Source organism: Macaca mulatta, chromosome 9 (assembly GCF_049350105.2).
Source record: "Macaca mulatta isolate MMU2019108-1 chromosome 9, T2T-MMU8v2.0, whole genome shotgun sequence".
Lineage (NCBI taxonomy): Eukaryota > Metazoa > Chordata > Mammalia > Primates > Cercopithecidae > Macaca > Macaca mulatta.
In genome coordinates this window covers 51,342,526-51,368,907 of record NC_133414.1, presented here as the reverse complement: position 1 = coordinate 51,368,907, position 26,382 = coordinate 51,342,526, and the positions used below count along the sequence as shown (strand labels likewise).

At 44.7% G+C, this 26,382-nt stretch overlaps 1 protein-coding gene across 9 annotated transcripts in view; it reads left to right on the top strand.

Annotated features, from left to right (window-relative positions):
* The first annotated feature begins 13,633 nt into the window (after positions 1-13,633).
* The window catches only part of LOC106995720 (ribosome biogenesis protein BMS1 homolog), a 55,231-nt gene continuing 42,482 nt past the window's right edge, over positions 13,634-26,382 (top strand). For 7 of the 9 annotated variants that reach the window (XM_077945535.1, XM_077945534.1, XM_077945533.1 and 4 more), the window contains exons 1-9: positions 13,634-13,706; positions 15,274-15,482; positions 16,380-16,570; positions 17,745-17,824; positions 20,872-21,060; positions 22,111-22,253; positions 22,974-23,095; positions 23,438-23,625; positions 24,660-24,799. In XM_077945535.1, coding sequence (XP_077801661.1) covers positions 15,463-15,482; positions 16,380-16,570; positions 17,745-17,824; positions 20,872-21,060; positions 22,111-22,253; positions 22,974-23,095; positions 23,438-23,625; positions 24,660-24,799 — 1,073 coding nt within the window. In that variant the 5' untranslated portion in view covers positions 13,634-13,706; positions 15,274-15,462. The remainder of the gene's footprint in view (positions 13,707-15,273; positions 15,483-16,379; positions 16,571-17,744; positions 17,825-20,871; positions 21,061-22,110; positions 22,254-22,973; positions 23,096-23,437; positions 23,626-24,659; positions 24,800-26,382) is intronic. The other 2 variants (XM_077945532.1, XM_077945529.1) reach the window with 1 other exon arrangement.

Below are 26,382 nucleotides of genomic sequence, written 5' to 3'. Positions count from 1 at the left end.
GAGGCCAAGGCAGGCGAATCACAAGGTCAGGAGATCAAGACCATCCTGGCTAACATGGTGAAACCCCATGTCTACTAAAAATATAAAAAATTAGCTGGGCATGGTGGTGGGCGCCTGTAGTCCCAGCTACTCAGGAGGCTGAGGCAGGAAAATGGCATGAACCTGGGAGGCAGAGCTGGCTGTGAGCCAAGATCACGCCACTGCACTCCAGTCTGGGTGACAGAGTGAGATTCCATCTCAAAAAAAAAAAGCCGAATTACAAGACAGGACACCAAGTCCTTCACCCACCTGCAGCCCAGCCTTGCAAGCTGTGGGGGCATGGCCTCCTGGCATGGGCGTGGCAGGGCAGAACAGCCTGGATGAGGAAAGTGCAAATCCTGCTCTGCAACTGCTGGCTCCTTGGCCTTGGGAAGTCAGCACCTACTCCCCAGGGTTTTTGAGAAGGTGGTGTGACTTAGTGACTGCAAATGCAAGATGTGCCTTGCCCTCCACTGAACATGTGCAGTGTTGGCACTGTTATACTGTTTTCCTCATTGCTTGCACTTTTGACTTTCACTTTCTGCTGTATCCATTCCTAGACCCAGGACTGGGTTCCTCCCCACCTCTTTTTTTTTTTTTTTTTTTTGAGACGGAGTCTCGCTCTGTCTCCCAGGCTGGAGTGCAGTGGCCGGATCTCAGCTCACTGCAAGCTCTGCCTCCCAGGTCCACGCCATTCTCCTGCCTCAGCCTCCCGAGTAGCTGGGACTACAGGCGCCCGCCACCTCGCCCGGCTATTTTTTTGTATTTTTTAGTAGAGACGAGGTTTCACCGTGTTAGCCAGGATGGTCTCGATCTCCCGACCTCATGATCCACCCGTCTCGGCCTCCCAAAGTGCTGGGATTACAGGCTTGAGCCACCGCGCCCTCTCCACCTCTTTTGTTACTCCCTGAGGAACCAGCTCTGAACTGTGAATCCCTGGGGTCCCACATGGAGCCCTTCCTCAAGTGTGCCATGATGACCCCACCTCAGGACAGGCACACCCAGGTGGCTGAGAAACAGGGCAACATGCAGAGGGAAAACCAGGCACCAGGTTCTGGGATTCAAAGGCAAATTTGACCTAAGCAGTTCTTCATCCAGCAAGGCATTAGGTTGAAACCGCTGTCTGCTCCTCTGCAGCTAATCTCTGCAGGCTTCCCTGCTGATTTTGGGATCCAAACCTTCTCTCTTAAGGGCTCTCACCACTCCCCCAGTGACAGTGCCCTCTGTCACACCAGGTCCCCTCTCCTGGCCTTCCTTCCTGACATGGCCTTTCCCCTCTCCCAGGCAGCCCCTCATGCTCACCTGATGTGATTCACTGAATCACCCCAGGGCCTCACACACTGCCCACTCCATAAACATGTGACCTGAAGTGGGTTTATTACTTACAGACTGGCTGTGAGGGACAATAGAAGCCTAGGTTTCAGGACAAGCCAGTCCTCCAAGCCTCAGAAAGCTGTCCAGAGTGAATGGACTTTCATCTGTTTGCTCCACTTGTACCACAACTAAGAGACCCTGCAGAGCAGCGGGTGCTGGGTGTTATGCTCCAAGGTAGTGGGAATTGCTGGGCTAAAACATTGAAGAACACTCTGATTCTAGGGGAAACAAGAACAGAGCCTGGGCTGTTTTGGTCAGTTCCTTCTTATCTCAGGATGTTGCATTTTCAGCACATCCTATAGTTATTCTAGAGAACTATAAGTAAAAAAGTGGGAGCCGAGCATAGTGGCTCACGCCTGTAATCCCAGCATTTTGGGAGGCCGAGATGGGTGGATCACCTGAGGTCAGGAGTTTGAGACCAACCTGGCCAACATGGCTAAACCCCATCTTTACTACAAATACAAAAATAAATTAGCTGGGCGTGGTGGCAGGTGCCTGTAATCCCAGCTACTCCAGAGACTGAGGTAGGAGAATTGAGAGAACCCTGGGGGTGGAGGTTGCAGTGAACTGAGATCATACCACTGCACTCCAGTCTGGGCAACAGAGTGAGATTCTGTTCAAAATGAAAAAAAAGGTGGGGAGAACTGCATTGGTCCAAGCCACCCAGAGAACTGTCCTGCAAGCAGCATTAAGCTGGTTTCTGTTACATACAAGGAGTGGCTCTTACTGGCTCTTGGTCATGATCTGTGTCATACAGAAGGATTTGGCAAGCCACAGTTATAGGCAAAAGCCATGTCTCCAGGATGAACCACATGGGTACTATGTTCATAGCAGCCAGGACCCTGGAAACCAGGATCCTGTATACCTCTTATTGATGGCAGTGGTGGTCCGTCTGAAGTGGCTGCTGCCATTACACTGGCTGTGGCAAGGAGGTGCAGCCAGGGCTGCACACTCTGTGGAGCCAGCAGGAGCTGGGGACAAGTGACCCTGCTCATTCAGAGTTGGTGATGCAGGAGTTCCCTGGATGCAGCTGCAGCCACCCAACTCTTGGCTATAGAGCCAAGCCTCCTGCTCCGTGGAGCGAGCAGAAGCCCCACCCACTCTGGGCACAGCTGTAGCTGCCCAAGCTGTGACTGCAGACCCAGGCATCCTTGCACCCTTGGGGGCCAGGGAAGGCCTCCCCTTGCAGGATTGAAAATGCCTGCTCCCGCTACCTGGCTTCTCCTTGCTGTTGGCACCCCCTCCAATCTCAGAGCAAAGACCAGCTAAGCCTGGGTGCTGTCACAACCCAGCCGGGTGTGCACCTGCTTGAGGCAGTGCTGACACACCAGCCCCCTGCCACCTCAGCACCCTCCAGACTTTGGGCCCTGATGAGCATAGGAGGGAAGCTGATGGGGGCCTCAGGACAGCTTAGCACTGGCCTGCAGGCACCCCTTGGCATCTACAGCCTTGGCACCATGAGAGACAGCAGGAGGCAGACAGGTTATGGGGTAGAAGCGGGCGGGTCCCTGGTGAGGCCCCACCTTCAGGCCAGGGATGTCCTGAAGGCTGGTGGCCAGGATGGCAGTCCCGTGGACCATGGTGGGAACTTGTGATTCCTTTTCCAGCCCACCTGTGGCCGTCCATGGACCAATCAGGGTGGAACTTCCTCCCCTCTGAGGCCCATAAAAGCCCCAGGCTCAGCCAGAGCTGAGTAGACATCAGGATAACCAGCTACAGAGAAGAGCCACCCATTTCAGAGACTCCTCTCTGCTGAACACTCAACATGATGACCTGCTGCAGGGAGGAGCTACCCATTCTGGGGCTTCCCCTGAGCTATCCTGTCACTCAATAAAGCTCCTCTTCACCTTGCTCATTCTTCACTTGTCTGTGTACCTCATTCTTCCTGGATGTGGGACAAGAACTCAGTACTTGCTGAATGGCAGGGCTGAAAGAGTTGTAACACAAACAGGGCTGATACATGTCCCTTGCTCCCCATGTTGCAGATGAAGAGAAGGAGAGAAGAGCTTCAGCCGTTCAGGGATCCGAGACCTGGGAGCTCCCCAGGCCAGGGCTTTGACTCTCTCATTGGGGCCTTGTGGTTGCTGGAGTCTTCAAGCTTCTGGGCACCACTGTGTTCCCTGGTGGCAGCTGTGGAAGCTGCTTGTAGTGTCCCTAGTTCAGCCACAGCTTCACAGAGAGCTGGTGCCCATGCCTGCACTTAGAACTGCCCATCCTATTGCAGCATCTTGCATGCCTGACTGTGCAGTGGCCAGACCCCATGCTCACTTGCTCACACACCCCTCACTACTCCATGCCTGGCTCACCCTTGGCAGGCATGGAATCCAGGCTGGTGGCATGAGCTGAGTGCAGCCTGCCAGACCAAATGAGTGGAATGATTCGCTCAGTGAGTGGAACAAGCCCAGTGGTCCCAAACAAATCTTGGGCAATGGCTCCACCCTCCACAGAGGTATCTGGCCAGAAAAGTGACACCCCAAGGATCCTGCAACATTATTGGTTCTCAGTGAGGGATCCCAGCACCAGGAGCAACAGCCTCACTGGGGAACTTGTTGAAATATAAATTCCCAGCACCAAGTCAAGCACTCTGAATCAGAAACCTGAGTGGAGCTGGCAATCTATGCTTTTTTTTTTTTTTTTTTTTTTTTTGAGATGTAGTCTCGCTCGTTGCCCAGGCAGGAGTGCAGTGGTGCGATCTCAGCTCACTGCATGCTCCACCTCCCGGGTTCACACCATTCTCCTGCCTCAGCCTCCTGAGTAGCTGGGACTACAGGCGCCTGCCACCATGCCCAGCTAATTTTTTGTATTTTTGTAGAGATGGAGTTTCACCATGTTAGCCAGGATGGTCTCGATCTCCTGACCTCGTGATCCACCCACCTCGGCCTCCCAAAGTGCTGGGATTATAGGCGTGAGCCATCGTGCCTGGCCGGCAATCTGTGTTTTAATGAGACTTCCAGGAGAATTGATTCATACCAGCGTTTGAGACCTAAGGGGTGCCTAGACACCCTGGGCAGCTATCCTGAGCCTTGGGAGTACCATCCACTGATTGACTGGGGCCATCAGCCCCTCTACTCCAACCTCCTCATATCCACCTCCAGCCTGTTTCTGAAACTGTTTCCAAGAGGCTTGTCCTGAGTTTACAGCGAGGCTTGTCCTACCATCTTCTCCCATCCCTGGAACTGCTCCTCATCAGTTCTTTTCCTGCCATGGAAGCCCTGGGATATGGAGACACTCCTGCCCTTCATGCAGAACATCTAGATGCCACTGCAGGGAGTGAGACCAAGCAGACTGCTGCACTCTGTTCTGGGTGCCCCTGACCGACTGCAGCTTCATCATCATAAGCTCAGGACAAGGTGGTCACACTGACCAGACCTGGTCCAGTATTCATCCTATTGAGCCATTTCCCACCCTGGTGGCTTCTCTGGTAGGTGAATGGCCTGCAGGTGACCTGACTGCATCCTGTTTCCCAGTGGCTGCCCCCCTGAGTCTGGAAAACAGGGAATGTGGAGGAAGCTGCCCATCCCACCCACAGGTCTGCTGGGTTGGACACCAGCTCCTTTCTCCACAGGAGCCTCCTGAAGACTTCAGAAGCAGACTCCGGAAAAGCATATGTAATCTTGGCCTTAGTGGGGTTTCCTGGGTCCAAAAATATGTGAAATTGAATCTGATATAGTTTGGCTGTGTCCCCACCCAAATCTCATCTTGAATTGTAGCTCCCAGAATTCCCATGTGTTGTGGGAGGGACCTGGTGGGAGATAATTGAATCATGGGGGTGGTTTCTCCCCATACAGTTCTCATGGTAGTGAATAAGTTTCACAAGATCTGATGGTTTTATGAGGGGAAACCTCTTTTCCTTGGCTCTCATTCTCTCTTCCCTGCCATCATGTAAGATGTGACTTGCTCCTCCTTGCCTTCTGCCATGATTATGAGGCTTCCCCAGCCATGTGGAACTGTTAGCCAATTAAGCCTCTTTCCTTTATAATTACCCAGTCTCAGGTATGTCTTTATTAACAGTGTGAGAACAGACTAATATTAATGTGTGTGAAAGCAAAAAAAATTCATTTTTCTGCACATGCATCAAATTATCCAAGAAATCTACAAGTTCAGATAGGCTACAAACCCTTTCTTGAAGGCAACCCTCAGTAACCTCTTGAAGTTTCCTGGATGTAAATGGGAGATCAAAATCCATAATTATTAAAGGGAAGGAGATGTGGGCAAAGAATGTAAAATGACAGCTCACTGACTACAAAATGCATACCTTAAAAACATGAAAACAATTTAACTTCATGAGGAAAGAAGTGCAAACTAAGGAAGGGCTGGGCCATCCTGGGTCAGAGCCAGCAGGTGGTAAATTGCAGAATCTTTTCACTTAAAATACAGTCTGTAAGTGACTTCATTTTGACCGAAAAAAATATATACATTTAGATGCACATCCAGAGGCCAGATAAATAGCTTCTCAGCTCTCAGAGATGTTTAGACTCTGAGCCCTCTTTCATCCACGAAGTTCACTTCCACCCACTCAGCCTTCAGAGAAAAGCTGCCTCTCCCTCCTCTGAATAATTTCACTCTGTCTCCCACCTGTCACTCTTAGTCCTCTTTCTCCTAGGTCTGTCCCCATCGGAACCTAAGTTTCCAGCGTCAGTGCCACTTCCTCCTCAAAGCTGCCTCGCTCCTCAGTGCCTGGTCTGGCTCTGAGAACCGCTCGTCAAGTTTAATGAAATCCTTGTGTGCACACCTGAAATTTAGCCAGTGGCTGCACTGATGGCAGGTGTTTTGACTTTGACAACGTTACAACACACTGTTCCTCTCGGACCTCATTGTCAAACGGGCTACACAAAACTGACCTCACAGGTGGTTGTGAGAAATGGAAGAATGCATGTAGTAGTGGTCACTTGTATCATTATAGTCATTGCAAGGGTGGTTTCAAAGCTTCTATTTCCTGCCGCAGAGATATGCGCTGGCCCCTTTACCAATGGATTGCTATATGGCCTTGGGCCATTCTCTCTGCTCTCTTGGCATCAGGCTTTCTATCTATAATATGGGTGTTTCACTAACATGCGATATCCTTTGAAACAGACTCTGATTTCCCTTCATATTCCCTGCTTCACTCTCCAAGAGGAAGAGGGAAGGGGCCCTCCCACCCTGACTCTGGCCTTCAGGATGTCACAAGGTACTCTGGACTGTTTGTAAACCACCCCCAACCTATTCATATGCTAAAGCTTAATGAGATGGTATTAGGAGGTGGGACCTGTGGGAGGTGATTAGGTCATAAGGGTAGAGCCTTCATGAATGGGATTGGTACTCTCATAATGGGCTGAAGAGAAAAGGGCTTCCCTATCTACCACTAGAAGAAAAAGCTAGAAGCTGCCATCTATAAGGAAGCAGGCCTTAGGAGATGTGGAATCTGCCAGTGCCTTGATCTTGGACTTCCAGCCTCCAGAAATGTGAAAAATAAATTTCTGTTGTTTATAAGCCATAGAAATTTATGGTATTTTGTTAAAGCAGCCCCAGTGGAATAAGAGAAAAGGTGGGTGGAGTTTGGGTTCACCTACCTCCAGACACTGCCTTTGGATGAGGGCTCCTGCCCCTCCCACTTGAATCAATCCCTCCTTAAGGAGGACATTTTACCTGACATCTCCAATCAGCCCCCAAGTGAGGCTCCCATCCTGCAGAAATCCCTGACCTGGCTCTGATGAACCCTTTCCTTTCAAAACCAAACCGCAGGAGAGCAGGGCTTTTGACGAGTCTCGACAGAGCCCACTGACCAGTCTGCCAGTGTCACCCGTGCTATGCAGGGCTCCCACCTATTGTCAAAGGGCCCCACATTCACTCTCTAATCAAAGTTCCCTTTTGTAAGATCCCTTGGTCCTTTCTAACTCCCAGAGACTATGGGAACCCCTACACTTTGCCCAGCAGTCTCCCCTATTGATCTCTCACAAACCCCACCTGCTACCAAACTCCCCTTCTGGGACCGTTGTTCAGCCCTGGTTTCCATGGGCTACTTCTCCCTGATGCTCTGCCCCCTGCAACTTGCTGTCAGAAAAACCTCCCATCCTCTGCCTCCATTTCTGCCACCTCTGATTAATACCCTTGCCCCATCATTCTTTTTCTCAACACGAATGTCCACCCAATGCATGCTTCTCCTAAACATTCTGCCAATTTCTTGTTTCTGCCAGGCTGATTCCCATTCCAAGGATTTCCCTGGTTAGTTACATGATGCCCTAAGCTCCCACCAGCCCTCTCACCCAGACCCTGCCTCCCACCAGCTCACCCTGCTCCAGCTCAGCCACTGGGAGCTCATTAAGTTGGCTTCTGACCTTTTTGACACACCAACATCCTTCAGTTTGTAGCAATTTCCTTACTTTCTGGCACTACAAGATGCTTCAGGCTCCTCTTATGTATTTGCTACCCTAGCCCTAGACTCAGCCATTTCTCCAAGGAGCTCTGGTTCCTTTTATTGGAGAATGGTTTTAGAAACCAAGATCTGGGAGCTCAGTGTGCACACTAATGCTGGGATGTCATTGCTTTGGGGCATACTAGGCAGAGCTAAGACACACACATGCGTGCGCACACACACACATTTTGACTCTAATCCAGCACCACAGTGTTCATTCTAGCTTCCCCACCTTGCTCACTGTGACTTCTCTCTCCAACAGTGAGAAATCTGACTCTCACTATCCATGACTCATTTATTCAATCTTAATATGCAAGTAAAGCCATCTCTGACTTGTTAGTGCATACCCCTTGGAAAAACAAATTCACCAACTAGAGTACAATGTTTGTGAACAATTCCTTTCATCCTTAGTCTTTTCGTTTCTAGTCATAATATTACTTTCCAAAGTTACTTAGGCCAGTTTCTTTTTTCTTCACCTGCTCCAGTGATGTTATATCATACATTTATAGTTAAGTTAGGTCATTTGTTACAAGCTGCATTCCATCCTGGGATTCTCCAGACATCTTGGCTAATTTTTAAATTTTGCATACATTAAAGTTCCCACTTCATCACGTATGGTTCCATGGGTTTGATCAGGATATAGTCATGTAAGCACCTCCTCAGTATGATACAGAACAGTTCCATCCCCTTAAAATTCTCCTATGCATCCTCTATGTAGTTAATCTTTCCTTTTCCTCAGCCCCTGGCAACTGCCAATCTGTTTTCCATCCCTACAGTTTTTCATTTTCTGGAATGTAATATAAACAGAATCTTTTGGGGATGACTTTTCCCTTAGCAAAATGCATTTAAAATCCATCCATGTTATAGTGTGAATCAATAGTTCACTTCTTTTTATTGTCAAATGATTTTCATTGTATGGATACCACAGTGTGTTCATCCATTCATCTGTTGAAAGACACCTTGGTGACTTCACTTTGGGGTAGTTATGCATAAAGCTGCTATACATATTTTTGTGTGAACGTAAGTTTCAAATCAGTTGGCTAAATAGCTAGGAGCACAGTTTGCCATATTAAAGCTCAGTAAATAGTTACAAAGTAAACACACTCATCAGCTAGCACCAGCAACAGAACAGCCCTCACCCAGTTATACATTCCCTCCTCCACAAAAGTCACAATTATCTTCACTTCTGTTGCCACACATTAATTTTGCCTGGGTTCAAGCTTTGAATGGATCAACTGATATGTTCTTCTTTGTGTCTGGCTTCTTTAGCTAAGTATCCTCTATGTTGGTGCATGTGTTGGTTATTTTCATTGTTCTATATAGTTCCATTGCAAATATATATTACAGTTTTGTCTTTAGGTTTTTGCTGGTGGATGTCTGGGTTTTTCCCAGTTTGGATAATGCTATGAACATTTCTTTCTTTCTTTTTTTTTTTTTTTTTTTTTTTTTTTTTAGAAGGAGTCTCATTCTGTTGCCAGGCTGGAGTGCAGTGGCGCAATCTTGGCTCACTGCAACCTCCACCTCCCAGGTTCAAGTGATCCTCCTGCCTTGGCCTCCCAAGTAGCTGGGACTACAGGTGCGTGCCACCAAGCCCAGCTAATTTTTTGTATGTTTAGTAGGGATGGGGTTTCATCATGTTGGCCAGGATGATCTCCATCTCTTGACCTCGTGATCCATCCTCCTTGATCACCCAAAGTGCTGTGATTACAGGCATGAGCCACCACACCCGGCCAAACATTCTTATATGCCTTTCTGTATCTACTTCTGTTGCTGGCTCACTGGGTAAGTGCATGCTCAGTAATAATAGACATGCTGAATCATTTCCAAAGCATTTATACCAATTTAAATTACCAATAGTGCCTTATGTTTTAACAGGAGCCCTCTGGCTGCTTCATTGAGAACTGACTGTTCAAGGGCAAAGGTGGGAGCAGGGAGGCCAAGAGAAAGGTTTCACAGTCATCCATGTGTGATTGCATGGGGCACAGCCCAAAGGGGTAGCAGCGGAAGTAGTGACAAGTGGTTGGATTCTGGTTGTACTTCAAAGGTAGAGTCAACAGGAATTTTCTGATGGATTGGAAATGGAGGATAGAAAAAGTGAACAGACAAAGGTGTGTGGGAGGCATTTTGACTAATCATCTTTATGGATGGAATTGCCATCAACTGAGATCGTAAGACTGCTGAGCAGTTGGTTTGAGAGGGAAGATCCTGAGTTCTGTTTGGCATATCACTTTGGAAATGTCTATTAAATATCCAAATGGATATGTCATGGAGGCAGCTGGAGTTCAGGTTAGAGGTCTGAGTCATTGATAAAACTTTGGGAGTTGTTGGCAAATGATAGTGTATTGGTCAGAGTCTAATTAGGAAAGAGAAACCCCACAGTCATTTGAACAGGAAACGTGTATATAAAGAAGTGTTCATTGCAACAGGGAAGTGGAGTAACCAGGCACAGACTAGTAGGAAGTATAGAAGGAGCAACCGCTAGTCTAGGGCTGAGGTAGAGAGCCCAGGAGAGTCCTCTCCTCTTAGTGCACCTCCCTTGCACCTCATCAGAGGAACCCAGTCATGGTCCTCTGCATGTCAGGAGAGTCACTGGTGCTATGTCACTGGAACTTACTAGAAATACTTCTTTAGGTGCTGGGGAAAGGAGCGGTGTCTCAGAAGAGTTACTCTATAACAAAACTGCCTGGAGCTGGTGGGAGGAGTGGGACCTGCTGGGCACTGGCCACTGGGTTTCTGGAGAAGACCCCCACCTGCAGGAGCCAGGCCAAGCAGCACAGGAGAACCAGGAACAAAGACTGCTTTCACCTGCAAGGTCTCTCCATTGCTCTCTACTGACAAAACCTAACATCATGTCTGAGGGAAATATTTAAACAGCCCAGTTCAGTTTTTGCAGAGCAGGCAATGAAGAATGAGTTTATAGCAGAGATGCAATAAATTGATAACTGTATTAGTCCATTCTCTCACTGCTATGAAGAAGTACCTGAGACTAGGCAATTTATAAGAAAAGAGGTTTAATTGGCTCACTATTCTGCAGGCTGCACAGGAAACATGACAGCTTCTACGGAGGCCTCAGGAAACTTTCAATCGTGGTGGAAGCTGAAGGAGAAGCAGGCATATCTCACGTGGCTGGAGCAGGAGGAAGTGGGGGGTGGGGAGGTGCTACACACTTTTGAACAACCAGATCTTGTGCGAACTCTATCACGAGAACAGCACTAGAGGAATGGTGCTAAACCATTCATGAAGACTCTGCTCCCATGATCCAATCGCCTCCCACCAGGCCCCACCTCTAACATTGGGGATTACAATTCCACATGAAATTTGGGCAGGGACAGACCCAATACATAACAATTACTGACACAGATGGAATATAAAACTGAGACAGAATGAGATCATCCAGGGAATAAGTATAGACACAGAAGAAAAGAAAACTGAAGCCCGAAACCTATGGCCTTGCTCTAATTTAAACAGGTGAGAGCAGGGGAACCAGCAAAGGCAGCTGAGAAAGAGCATCCAGGGCTGCAGGTGGAGTCCTGTGAGACAAGTGAATCAAAGAGAATAGGAGAGGGGCCAGAGTATGTATTGACCGTTCTTTTATGAAGTTTTGCTGCAAAAGGGAACGTAGAAAAGGTGCAGGTCCTGGTATAGGAAATAGGGTCGAGTAATTTCTGTGTTTTGAAGATGACAGAAATAGCTGCATGTTGTGTGATGATGAGAAGAGTCCAGTAGAAAGGAAAATACTGCTGATGTTAGAGAAAGGATAGGCTGGCTGGAGTGACACCCTGGAGCAGTAAGAGATGATGGGATTTAGCAGTCCAGTGCAGGATTCTTTGGCTGGACATAGCGGTTGTTCATCCACAGTCACAGGCAGGCAATAGGAGGCAGATGGGTGGAGGTGGAGGTGGGAGTCTGTGGAAGACTTTGACCACTTCTATTCTCTTAGTAAAGCAGGAGGCAAGGAAGGGAGAGGCAGTGGGAAGGATTGAACAGAGAGAAGGAAGTGTGAAATATTCACTTGGAACAATGGGAGATTGAATAGACCAGGCAAAGAATGATTAAAGTGAGGACTGCTGGCATAGTCCTGTTTTCCTCCAGCCATGTTTAGTTGCATTGTTGTGGCATGGAATAGATGGAGAGCTGAGTTTATCCAGCGCCCCCATCTTACCAAGCAGATAGAAGGTGACAGGGAGGTGCATGAGTTAAGGAGGTGTGCAAGGGATTAATGAGAATGGTTGGCCATGGAGTTTAAGCTGGCTCACTAGAGAGGGCCATAAAGGAAGGAAGAAACAGTGAACAGGTAGTAAGATCTGGATTGGAGGTGCTGGTAAGGTTGCAGGAGTTTTGTTTCAGGGCGGTGTAGGGAGTGACCTGGATAGACAGGAGGTGGTGATCAGAGTGGGATACTCTGGGGGTTGCAGTCCTTGGACCTGACAAGGTCTAAGGTCTGATCGTGGAGGGAGGGGGAAGCTAAGGTAGGGCAGAGGACTGGAGTGGGCTTCATGAGACCAAAATGACGTTGGAAGGATTATTTACCTGGATACTGAAATCTTCAAGAAGTAAGCGGTGTAGTGTGAAGAAGTTACAATATTCTAAGCTCTTCACGGATAAGGGAAGCATGTGCCACGTAGGTAGCCTCTCTAGTCCAGCACCCAGTATATAGCATATGCGGAGTGAATACCTGGGGGCTGCTGAAGGCCAGAACAAGGTGCCTGTGAGAGGACCTGATGCCTGGGGTTCTCGTGACAGGAGTGGGCCTAGTTTCTGGTGTAGAATTGAGCCTTGAATGCACCAGCGGGATCATATTGAAAAGAAACCTTCTAAGACTACAGGAAGATGCATCCTCTGACAATGTACGCTCTGTAGGCATCCCAAGTAGCTGGGCTGGGGATTAGATGGACTCCAAGGCATTTCCTCAGGTGGCAATGGGCGGATCCCTGGGAAGGCAAAGCTGTGCAGGAAAAAAATGGCAAGATGCTCTATTCCCTCAGGGAAAGCCCTTTCCTGGGAGCAGGGAAGGCGAGGCAGTTTGGGCTTGGTCAGTTTGTCCCTGCCCTCAGGGTTTGTTGGTCCTGGCAAAAGAGGGCCTTATTTTATTTATTTTTCTTAGAGACAGTGTCTTGCTCTGTCACCCAGGCTGGAGTGCAGTCGCTCATCTCAGCTCACTGTAAACTCCACCTCCTGGGACCAAGCGATCCTCCCACCTCAGCCTCCAGAGTAACTGGGACCACAAGCACCACAGGCGCCCGGCACAACGCGGCTAATTTTTTTTTCTTTTTTTAGAAAGAGAGAGGTAGTCTACCTATGTTGCCCAGCCTTGTCTTGAACTCCCGGGCTCAAGCGATCCTCCCGCCTCGGCCTCCCAAAGTGTAGGGATTACAGGCGTGAGACCCCGCGCCCTGCCAAAAGAGGGCTTTAGGGCACCCCAGAACGCGAGATCCCCCTCATCTCGCATCTTTAAAGAGGAGGAGGTGGACCCCAAATCGAGCGATAGTCCATTCGTCCCTGGTACGGTGACTGCCGGGAGGCCAAGACCAAATGTGTCTCCTTCCGGCTTTTGCACCACACTAACTAACAGGCGCCAGGCCGCAGAGCCGCCCTGGCCTTCGGCGAGGACTTAGGCGAGTGCGGTGCAGGCTGCTCCAGAGTCCCACCGCGGAAGTTGAGGCCACGGATTCCGAGGGCGGGGTGGAGCGGGTTCGGTAAGTACCCGGGCCCGATGAAACGCACTGCGTGGACTGCGCCTGCGTCCGCACTCAGCTTTTCAGCAGTCTTTCTTCAGGCCCTGAAAGCCGTCCCCACGCCGGTCTCTTTTTTCTGCCTTCTTGTTTCCCTCCGGCGAGTCGGCGCGACGGTGAATTTCCGTTTCCGGCGGTGTCCATGCTGAACTGAGGAGTCGCAGTTGCCAGGTTCAGTACAGCGGGCTGGGGTAGGCGGCGGGGGGGTCCCTGATTCTGGGGCACTGGGAGGATCGCGAGTCGTGCGCGTGGGAAGGTCCTTCCCCGGTCCTCCGTGTCATCTTTGCTCCCGAGGAGCGGCATATTTCTCATCTGCCGGAGGTGTCCTGTGGTAGTTGGGAGAGTGACCGGATGAATCCCTGCAGAGAGCCCGGACAGGGAGGGAAGGTGGCTGGGAGACGTAGTTTCCTGGCGACGTGGTCTCGGCAGGCGACTTAGACCTGAGCCGGATCTGTTGACCCGAAATTGTGCTTTTCCCACCAAAGAAGGACAGGGAGAGAAACATTAGTACAAGTTCCGAACTAAAATATAGCAGAGAAGAAACATAATCATTGAAATCACACAGCTCTTCAGTTTCAAAGCGTTCCTAGCGCCTAGCTCTTCTAACTCTCGGCCAGTGTTCTTGACATTATGGTGATATATAAAGACTTTCTGTTTCCGCTGGTGTGTGGGTCTGTGGGAAGCCTCTGACTCACCTCCGTGCTCCAGTAGCACCCTGTGCAGCCTTCCAATGTCGCCCTTATTGCATGGCGCGGAAGATACTAGTTTGGATTTCCTCTGCAAGTCAGACCATAGCTGTATCCATTTACTGGCACAGTGCCTAGCACATCATAGACAGACAAAATATTTATTAAACTGAATGAATACAGTACCTTAATTGAATGAAATAGTATCCTGCTCCCCCCCTTTTTTTTAAATCAAGCTGTCAGATTTTATGAAGCCCCATTTCCTAAAAAAAAACTCACTAATTTAGTGATTACCAATTTATTAGCCACAGATTCCCAGGTAACTCAGAAATCACTGGAAGGGTCTCTGTAAGTTCATGGGGTCTCCAGGTATCATCTAGAACCAGTCCTATCTCACAAGTTAATACTTGACAAGTTAATTATATATTGTCTGTTGTACTCTTTATAAAATGTGCTAAGATATATTGCTATTTCTCAAATGTATATAAGTAAGTTGTAATTTAGGAGTTTTACAGAGTCAACAGGTACTAAAAGTAATACTGCGATCATATTGGAAGTTCATAAAAACGTTTTACATTTTTTATTAAAATGTAAGTTTTAGTTTAAGTTGAGAAACCACTTCTTTACTCCAGTTGATACTTAGGTCTGAGCTGTCCGGTGTGGTAGCCACATGTGACTTTAGAGTTAGAATGAAATTAATTAAAAATTCATTTTTTCAGTTTCCCTAAGTATATTGTTAAGTAACCACATGTGGCTGATGGCTAAATGGCTGAAAAGTACAGATATAGAATATTTCTATCCTTGCAGAAATAGATACTGCTGATGTTGACACTTAAGATGAATAAAAAGTAACAGCAATAAAATGTAACTTTAGGAGAGGTAACTCATCTAATTTATAGCATAACAGAGAGAAATGAAATTGGCAATGGTTAAGCAATTTCTACCCTTGTTCAGTAAATAAATACATCATCTCTTCATAAAGAAATAAATGAAATGTACTGTTTTTCCCTGGGTATTGCCTGGATTGTAAAATGCTCCTCCCACCTCCTTACCCCAACCTTCTTCCTTGTAGGTTAGAGTTACTTGTTATTGGTAAATAGCTACAATGGAGACTAAAGACCAGAAGAAACACAGAAAGAAAAACAGTGGGCCCAAAGCTGAAAAGAAAAAGAAGCGGCATCTGCAGGATCTCCAGCTAGGAGACGAAGAAGATGCCCGGAAGAGAAATCCCAAAGCTTTTGCAGTTTAGTCTGCTGTGCGGATGGCTCGATCCTTTCACAGGTATGTTAGGGTACGGTCTGGTCGTTCTTCCATTGATTTTTTTTAAATAGTAGGAGCCTCTCACAGGTGACATTTGGATTCATGAGTCTAGTCCAGCTCCAAAGGACATGGAGATGCGTGGTGTGTGGCTTTCACTAAAACGTGAGAAGCTTTCCCATAGAAGCTGCCTTGCCTCCAGCATCTGCACACTGGTTGGTGTTTATTGCCCAAGATGCAAGAATTTATAGAATTTGTTTGTTCCTAAATTTTAAACTGTTTCTATGGTGATAAGTGTGCTTTTTTCCCCCTAGGTATGTTTTACATAGTTGTAATATAAAATAAAAAATTACAATATTTAATACTAACATAGCTTTATTTAGTGTGTCCTTGTGATATGCCTAGCGGTATACTTTAAACATTATTCAACTAAATGCTTCCAGCAGCCTTACCAGAGTAGGAATCATTCTTGCCCTCATTTTATGGGTAAGAAAACTGAGGTCAAGAGAACAAGTTACCTCCAATCATGTAACCAGTAAGTAGGAGAGCCAAATTTAACTCCAGAGCCTCTGCTCTGTTATGATGCACTGCCTCGGTATTTACCTCTTGGTTTTTTTAAAAACTATTAAAATCACTCTTAAAACAGTCAGATTTAAGGAGTGTTTAATTTTCAGCTCTCTATGCTATTGAAGTCGTCTTGTTACATCTTTATTGAACAGCAGTTATTTGGATGGGGCCAGAAGTTAACAAGTTAATAACTGACAAGTTAATTATATATTGTCTGTTGTCCTCTCAATAAAATGTGCTAAAGTACTCATATATATAAATGTACTAAAAAAGTTTACTTATAAAGTTGATACCTTTTACTCTATTTTGAAAGTGAGTTTACTATTTATTTATTTATTTATTTTTAATGAATAGGACTCAGGATTTGAAGACAAAAAAGCATCATATTCCAGTGGTTGATCAAACTCCACTGGAGCCCCCACCAATAGTGGTAGTGGTGATGGGGCCTCCAAAAGTTGGAAAGAGCACTTTGATACAATGCCTCATTCGGAACTTCACCCGGCAGAAGCTGACCGAGATCAGAGGCCCTGTGACAATTGTGTCAGGTAGGAGATGCCGCAACAGACACAGAGTTGGCGTGGCTGTTGTCATCTGAGGGACATGCATGCATTTGTTGTTTTCTTGAGCGGAACATGTTAAATATTGTCATATCATGTTACCTGTCTTATACTTTTACTAAGTTGGCTATAGCTTCAGAAAAGGATAAGTTCCCGGAGATAACTTACCCGGAGATAAGTTCCCGGAGATAACATATGTGATAATGTTCACATTGAAAATGTGCACGTTTGCCTTATGAAGCCACATTCTGGTGGAAGTGCAAGTTTTCTCTTTTTCCTATGAGAATTGTCTGCTTTGGGAGATGGTGACCTTTCCAAGTTTGAGGGAAAATGAAACAAACTTCCAGTGGTAGAATGGGAATGTGCAGTCTGAAATCTCTTGTTATTGCAATAGTATAGTTGGATTGAGGCTTTTCTTTATCTTTGGAGCATCCATATTTTCTTTTCCCTTTTTTGAGACAAAGTCTTACTCTGTGGCACAGGCTGGAATGCAGTGGTGTGGTTACAGCTCACTGCAGCCTCAACCTCCCAGGTTTAAGCAATCCTCTTACCTTAGCCTCCTGAGTAGTGTATGCCACCACACCTGGCTAAGTTTTCTTTTTTTCCCCTTTTTTTTTTTTTTTTTTTTTGTAGAGATGGGGTTTCCCCATGTGGCTCAGGCTGGTCTCAAAACTCCTGGGCTCAAGGGATCTGCCTGCCTTGGCCTCCCACTGCACCCAGCCCATATTTTCTTGACCATTTTCTTTTTACCTTAATTTAGAAATAATTATTGTTATGAATATTCTGTTGCATTATGTTTGAGGATGTTTGTAGCTATAGTGGGAATACGGGAAGTTTTGATAGAGGTAAAGACTTTGGCCTGCAGCTGAACAGCAGGATCATGGTTATCATGGAGCCTGTGCAGTCCGAATTTTCCCTGTTTGAGCACTTTTATTCATCTGGGTAGACTTTTGATATTATTTAAATTTAGAACACAGCAAGAAAAACAGAATGGAATTTATTTTATTTTACCAGTTTTTGCCTATAAAAACGAACTTCTGGTACACTCCTGTAAACTTACATGATGTTTTACTGGATGCAGTTAAAAAATGAAAATTAGAGTTGATGGTTAGAATTTTTTCAGGATCTTTTTAAAGTAAAATTTTCATCTTTTCACGTATAGGTAAAAAGCGCAGACTCACCATTATTGAATGCGGGTGTGATATTAACATGATGATTGATCTGGCTAAAGTAGCAGATCTGGTAAGTCAGCAGGGGCAGCCTGGGGTGCTGATGGAGACTTAGAGCATCGTGATAGGTTATTTATCCCTTGATGAAAGGAAGAGAGTCCTATGATTATTAAAGGAATCATAGTCATCATCAGTGATACAGTAGATATGATTGAATTGATAATAATTATGGTAATAAATATTGTTATATTAATAATAAAAATGGAATGTGCACAATGAAATGTATTCCAAAATGTAAAAGCAAATCACGGGATGGAGAAAACCTTTAATGAACACAACTAATAAGAGCTCATTAATATGTATACATATATACATACAAATATATCATAGTAAGTACCATTTTTTCTTGGACTCTTCCTGGCACTGTGCTAACTGCTTTCTACAAATTTAGCTTACATAAATCCTTGATGCACCCTTGAGGTGAGTAGTTATTATCTGTAGTTTACATAAGATGAAATAGAGCCTCCCAGCAGTTAAATAACTTGTGTGAAGATGGGACCCTTGTTCCTGATGGTTCCAGAACCTTCATCCTTAATGATAATGCTAAAGTAAATACATGAATTGCCCTGAAGAAGTGGTCAGAGTTTAGCAATAAAAAATCTAGACAGTACTCAGTGTATGGAAAATGTACATACTCTTGCATTTATGGAAATGATAATGTTCACTGTTGTGGTATTCTATTAACTTACGTTTTAAATTAGAAAAAATAAAAACAAATTAGCAAAAAAGTAAGCCATATTGATTAGGAAGTGTGGGGCGAGAGATACCTTGGTTTTTTTTAGACAGCTGTTTGGTAACAAAGAGCTACAGATTTTATACTTTGGCCCAGGAATACTCCTAAAATATGAAGTAAAAAGTAATACACATTTTAAAGTTGTGCCATTGTAATGTCAGAAAACTAAATAACATTCAAATTTTGAACATGTAATGCTACTATTAGTAAAAATAAGTGTTATTAATGTAGTGTAAGCTTACTAAATCTTGTATACTTGAAATGATCAAAATAGTTCATAGAAGTCATTTGTTTCTCTTTTATGTAAAATGTAGCAAGTTTCTAATATTAAAGACATACATATTAAGAGATGCCTTTAATTTTATTTTTAATTATTATGGATACATAATAGTTATACATATTTATGGGGTACATATGGTATTTGATAGAAGCATACAATGTGTGATGATCAAATCAGGGTAATTAGGATATCCATCACCTCAAACATTTATCATTTATTTGTGTTAGGAACATTTCAATTTCATTCTTGTAGTTATTCTGAATTATATAATAAATTGTAGTCCACCCTATTGTGCTGTTGGACACCAGAATTTATTCTGTCTAACTGTATTTTTGTACCTGTTAACCTTTCCCTCTTTGTCCCTCCATCCCTGCTCCCCTTCCCAGCCTCTTAACCATCATTGAGAGAGATGCCTATTACGTAAATCTTTTAAAGATTTTTCAAAAGGAACACACACATTTGGTAAAGTACTCTAACTGTAATGCAGGATACGCACAATGTGCATTTTTCTTTTTCCTTGGTGTAACCGCTGGTCATTCAGATCCCTGCAGAGCAGTATCCTTCTAGATGCATATAAACACGCATACCACCCTTTAAAAACACAAATGGTAGCTTATTTTACACACTGTTCTATGCTTTGCTTTTTTCATATAATGTATCTTGGAGGTATATAATAAGTACTGTAACTCTGCCTCCTTTTTAATATAATATTCCATTTTATGGAGGCACCATGATTTATTTAGCCTAGCTTATGTTGATTGCTCTGCTGTGGGTTGTCAAAGCCTCCTGTGTACAGCAAGGCACACACAATACATGAATTTGGGTGTGTACGTGCGTGTGTGGATTAGGGGAGTAACACTGGCTTAGATGACAAAGACTGGCAGCTGAGGGACTGTTTGTTCCCCGTTCTTCCTGACCTTACAACCAGCTGCTTGCCCCCTGGCACTCTGTGACATTAAATGTAGTGTGAGGATATTCTGCCTGTCCTTTGAGCTGGTCCAGTGTTGCTGGAACGCTGTGCTTGCTGCCTCAGTCTGCAGTGGCAGCTGTGCTTTCTCACAAGCCCACCTTCATATATTCTGTGGTTTCGGATTTTGAGTGTTGCCTAGTTTAATCAAAGATGGGCATTTCTGTTTCCATTTTTCTTTGTTGTTAATTTTAGTTATCTATGCAAAGATAAGAACAGAAATGTTTTTAATACTTAAACTAGAAGTTTCCAGGAATCAATTCTGAAATTATTTTGCATCTTTGAAGCATCTTAAAAGTTAAAAATTGGTCTCATCTGCTTATATTTTCTTACAGACTACCAATCATCATAATCTTACTGTTTTTTTTGACCTAATTCTAAAATGGCAGCTATTTAAAAAAAATTTCTTAACAATTGAGTTATCCAAATTAATATATAAGATAGATGTTTCCACTGCATACTTCTCAGCAAAAAACAGATTTTTTTTTCTATGAGGAGATTGAAAGAAGAGATTGGTTTTCTGTACATATTTAATATATTTCATTGATTATCGCTTTCTTCCCATTCTTTGGATGTCAGAGACCTGTTATTTGGCTTAAAAATACCTTACAGAAAACTTGATTTCTTTAAATTAGAATTTCTTAGGTAAGGGCCAGGTGAGACCCAGCCTTTTCTGAGTTACTTCTCATACATTAAAATTCTTATAATGGAAGTTTGCATCCTAGTGGACATCGTCTTATGATTGGCTTTTAGAGCAAGTCAGAGGGTGGTGGTTTCTCTGTCTGGGTGATGCCTATGTAGTTATTTGATTTAGTCTGGAGTGCGACTTTTCTGTTGAGGGCCAGATAGTAAATATTTGTGGCTTTGTGGATCATATCTTTTACAGCTACTTAGCTCTGCAGTTGTAGTGCACAGGCAACCATAGACAAAATGTAAATGAATTAATGTGGCTATGTTCCAATAAAACTTTAGTTACAAACACAGGTGATGGGCGGGATTTTGCCCATGGCCAGTTGCCAACCCCTAGTGTAGTGGTCTGTTTTGGTAGTTTCTTTGAAAAATGATGTGTTCTGTTTGTAGGTACTGATGCTTATAGATGCCAGCTTTGGGTTCGAAATGGAAACATTTGAGTTTCTAAACATCTGTCAAGTACATGGCTTTCCTAAAATTATGGGAGTTCTCACCCACCTCGACTCCTTCAAGCATAATAAGCAACTGAAGAAAACAAAGAAGCGATTAAAACACAGGTTCTGGACAGAAGTTTACCCGGTAAGAGGAGAAATGATTGTTGGATACTAGCAGTATAATCCTTTTAAAATAGACTGAAGAGGCCGGGCGCAGTGGCTAACACTTGTAATCCCAGCACTTTGCAAGGCAGAGGCGGTCGGATCACTTGAGCCTAGAGTTTTGAGCTCAGGGCAACATGACCAAGCCCCATCTGTACTAAAAATGCAAAAATTAGCCGGGTGTGGTGGTGTGTGCCTGTAATCCCGGCTACTCAGGAGGCTGAGAAGTGAGAATTGCTTGAACCTAGGAGGCAGAGGGTGCAGTGAGCTGAGATCACGCCATTGCACTCCAGCCTGGGTGACAGAGTGAGACTCTTGTCTCAAAAAAATAAGTAAGTAAAAATACTGAAGAGACATTAGTAAACGTCTCTCTAGGATTCGCCTCCTGAATTCCGTTTGTGTATGTTCACAGTCCCTGGCCTCCTGAATTCCTTTGTGTGTGTGTGTTCACACTCTATGGCCTGCTGAATTCCTTTGTGTGTGTGTTCAGCCTCTGGCCTGCTGAATTCTTTTGTGTGTGTGTGTTCACAGTCTGTGGCCTGCTGAATTCCTTTGTGTGTGTGTTCAGTCTTCTGGAAGGTTTCCCTCAAGAGAGTGCTTGTTCTGGGCCTCTTGGTGTATCTCATTTGTCTCTGTACCTGCTGCGCCAGGCAGTGTCTGGCTGTTTTGGGGTCGGGACTTTATATAATAGAGTACATCAGAAATTTCTCCTAGTTACAGGACCAGGCACTGCCCCTTCCTTTCTATACTGTTCTGGTCCATCGGCCACAGAACCGTTTCTGTGCTCAGACGCCTCACCTCCCTCTCCTCACCATACTTAGATGGATGCCCCGGCTCAACTGCAGAGCAGTCTGCCTCTGTGGGGTTCTAATAAGTCCTGAAAGAAGCCAGCAAGGCCCTGGAAGCCTCAGGACAGTGGCTTTGCTGGAAGTCTCCCTTCTTAGGATTGCTTCTTGTTTAGAACTTTTATTTTGTTGCAGTATTGATGAGAATTTAATTGAAATTTAATTTTTAATTTTGCTCTAATGTTTAGGGTGCCAAGCTGTTCTCCCTTTCTGGAATGGTGCATGGAGAATATCAAAACCAAGAAATCCACAATCTGGGCCGTTTTATTACAGTTATGAAGTTTAGGCCTCTCACATGGCAAACTTCTCACCCTTATGTCCTGGCAGACAGGTAAAAAGTGATTGTAAATTTTTCCTTCTTGTGCCATATATTTCAAAGCTAAAAAGGCTAGAAAAAGAACAGTGATAGGATTTATTTTGTGCCTGTTTGAATAGTGGGGATAGTAGTGTAGTTGATGGGAAATGTCTACTTATATCATTGCTCAAAGATGCTGTGCCTTTGGGAGTAAATTAATTATGAGATGTTTAGGAAAATGGGAGGACTTGGAAGCATTTAAGGCTACATCCTACGTTCAGCCTCAGTTTTGAGTGATGCTGCCTTCGTGCCCGGGTGCTTGAGTCCTTCGTGTGTGCCTTCACGGCCTTCAGTTTCCTTCCTTTGTGCTCTTCCTCATGTGGTTTTCTCAGCCTGGAATACCCTTTTTCCACCTGCCAGAATCCAAGCCACAGTAAAAATCCCAGAGCACAGGCTCACTCTCTTCCAGCAAGGGATTTTCTGAATATGTTCTTCACTCTTCCCCGACCCCAGGTGGATGTCATCTCCCTGTCTGGTGTCTTCTGGAATGAATGTCACTTTCAGCCTAGAGACACAGTTGTGTGCCTGCCCGTTTTCCTCTGGTGGATGGGGAATGGTGCTTCTTTATTTCTGCATTTTCTAGTTTTCTAAATGATGTGCTTAGTGGACAATAGTGTGATGAGTCATTGACACCTGAAAGGAGGTATAGGAACTTTGGCATTCATTTCTGCTGCATGATTGAGTTTATTTTTCTAGGATGGAAGATTTGACAAACCCAGAGGATATCCGAACAAACATCAAATGTGACCGGAAGGTGTCACTTTATGGTTATTTAAGAGGAGCACACTTGAAAAATAAAAGCCAAATTCACATGCCAGGTATTCTCTTGTTGTAGTACATACTAGAATTACACATAGGATTCTTGGGATGACTTCATTTCTCAGGAAAACCGAAAAATGACCAAACAAGGGAAGATGGCCTCGCTGGAGGTTTTTAAAGTAACCCAGATGTGTGTAGGCCTGCAAAGGTGTTATCAAATCCCCTCTTCTCTGACCTCTTGTCTTGTAGCTAGGGGGCCACTGTTCCAGTGTGGCACAATGCCCTTCTTTAGTGTCATGGGTTAAGCCCTTGGACTATGGCTCGTTTTTAACCCCCCAGTCAACAGTAGATACTTCTGACTTCTTGTCAGCTGAAGCTTGCTTTTGGATCCTGTCTTCCAGGGGTAGGAGATTTTGCTGTGACTGACATCAGTTTCCTCCCAGACCCTTGTGCTCTTCCTGAACAACAAAAGAAGCGCTGTTTAAATGAGAAGGAGAAGCTGGTTTATGCGCCTCTTTCTGGAGTTGGGCGTGTGCTGTATGACAAAGACGCTGTCTATGTTGACCTTGGTGGCAGCCACGGTTTTCAGGTATCGGTGAGATGGGCGTCATTTCTCTGAACTCTCATTATTCTTTCTGAGTCTATTTTTTAATCACAAAAAATAATGTAGTCAGCTTTTATTTATTTTTTTTTTTTTTTATTTTTTTTTTATTTTTTGAGACGGAGTCTCGCTCTGTCGCCCAGGCTGGAGTGCAGTGGCCGGATCTCAGCTCACTGCAAGCTCCGCCTCCCGGGTTCACGCCATTCTCCGGCCTCAGCCTCCCGAGTAGCTGGGACTACAGGCGCCCGCCACCTCGCCCGGCTAGTTTTTTGTATTTCTTAATAGAGACGGGGTTTCACCGTGTTAGCCAGGATGGTTTCGATCTCCTGACCTCATGATCCGCCCGTCTCGGCCTCCCAAAGTGCTGGGATTACAGGCTTGAGCCACCGCGCCCGGCCCAGCTTTTATTTATTGAAGATTTTTCTCTTGTACTTATAATAAAGGCCCAAATGCATATTGTAAATATATAGGATAAAAAAAATACTTTTTTTTCATTGTACCAAGCAGAAGAGTCCTGTCCTCCATTCCTCCTTGATCCATGGCCCCAGCGCGGGCCCTGTTGCCATGTGGTGCCTGCATGGCCCATCCCCGTTTCTACAAAATCAGTGTGCTTGCCAGCTGTTATTGGTCTTTTTCTCATTCACAATGGTCTCCTCATTCTGTATTTTAAAGTGGATTTCAAGTATTAATTTCTTAGTTCTGAAGTGGAATTTTATTGGGTTAAAATTAGGGTTATTTTAAAATGTTAGAAGAGCTAGCATTGTTGTAGCATTGGAGCTGAGGTTTTTCTACCTAGGTGTTTAGGTTATCAGGTTACATACTCCCTGAACTTTGGAAAAGTTTAATGGAGATGGGGATCCATTTTAAGCTTTGTTGTAAGGATTTTCTTCTCTGCTTTTTGAGGCATTAAGAAAGGTTCTTAGGAAATGTGTCTAAGATAATTTTGAGAAACTGAATGAAACCAGTGTCTCTCCAGGATCTTTGTGCTTTTCTCACATGCTCTTTCTTGGTGGTCTTGACAGGACGAGGTGGGGCCCACCCATGAGCTGGTCCAGAGTCTCATCTCCACCATCTCCACCATTGATGCCAAGATGGCTTCAAGTCGAGTGACACTGTTTTCTGATTCCAAGCCACTTGGGTCAGAGGATATAGATAATCAAGGGTAAGTCTGCTTTTTTTCTATTTTTAATAAAAACATGTATTACAGAAGATCATATCACCCATAATTCAGCCATCATAACACATTTTGGTGGGATTCATTCTATGTTGTTTTGTTTTTCTTTGTGTGTGCATGTCTCTGAGGGCTCTTCACTTAACTGACATTACAAGGGAGTCTTTTCTTGAAATAAAATACAGGATGCATTTTTCAACAGACCCCAAATATTCCTCAAATACCACGCCATCTTCCATAGGTTGCCTTTGGTTTTTTAAGAGACGTGAGGCCACTTGGCTTTCTTTTGGTGGCCAAAACACTAGAGCAGAGTCAAGGAGTTTGTGGCTGTCCAGAAGCCACATGCCTTGTCTCTGAAAGTTTTATTTAGATTATGCTGTATTATCTCCCATGGGTAGGTTTCCATGGACGTATGGCTTATGTGAATTATTTTTCAGTCTGGGTTGGGAATTTGTATACCTTTATACATAGTCGATGTTTGCAAAACATTGGTTTTGTTGTATTGATTTATGACTCCCAGTAAAATTTATCTGAAAATTTTGAGATTATCTAGTTTGTAATTTGTTACAATGTGCATAAACTACCTAGCAGAATGCCTGACAGATACGAAGTGTTCGCCGAAAGATCACTCCTTTATAATGAAGTTACTAGCGATTTTCATTTTTGTATATCCTTCTAGTCATCTTTATCTATAAGAATACTCTATTCTACTATAGTTACAGTTAAAATACATAATTTTATTTCTATATTCTGAGCATTTCCTTTTTCTGTACAGTCTTTATGTAGTCACCATTTTGTTATTATTGGTATATTCTTTTTTGTGTGTGTGACAAGATCTTGCTTTGTCTCCCAGGCTAGAGTGCAGTGGTATGATCTGGGCTCACTTCAGCCTTGAACTCCCAGGCTCAAGTGGTCCTCCCGCTTCAGCCCCCCAAGTAGCTGGGACTACAGGAGTGCGCCACCACTCCCAGCTAATTTTTTTTTTTTCTAGAGATTAGGTCTCACTGTGTTTCCCAGGCTGGTCTTGAACTCCTGGGCTCAAGCAATCCTCCTGCCTTAGCCTCCCAAAGTCCTGGGATTACAGATGTGAGGCACTATGCCTGGCCTATTATTGCTATATTCTAACTTATCCATCTCTTTTGGTGTGATTTTCAGTTTTTTCAAATTTATGTTTTCATAATTTTATATATCTTGCTATATTAAATAGCTTCATACAGTTTTCTTTTATACTGTGATTTTAGCCTCCTGATGATTCTTCTCTATCAGATATGACACTGGTGACTTAAAATGGATGTTCTTCCTCTGTCATTCCTCCTACATTTGTTAGCTGGCATTTTTAACAAAGAGCTTTCACTTCTCCCCTTTATTTCCGTATCACTGCTGACTAATGCACTTGCGTTTTGTTCCATGGGTTATTTTCCATCACTATCATTATTCTTCCTGATGCCTATGCTGTCCCAGATTTGGCTGCAGGAGCCTTCAGCCTGTCTCCTGTGTCCTTTCAACTGTCTCTGTTAGTCTTTGAGCATTTCTTACTTTCTGACAGAACAAGAGGATCCAGGCTCATTTTGCCC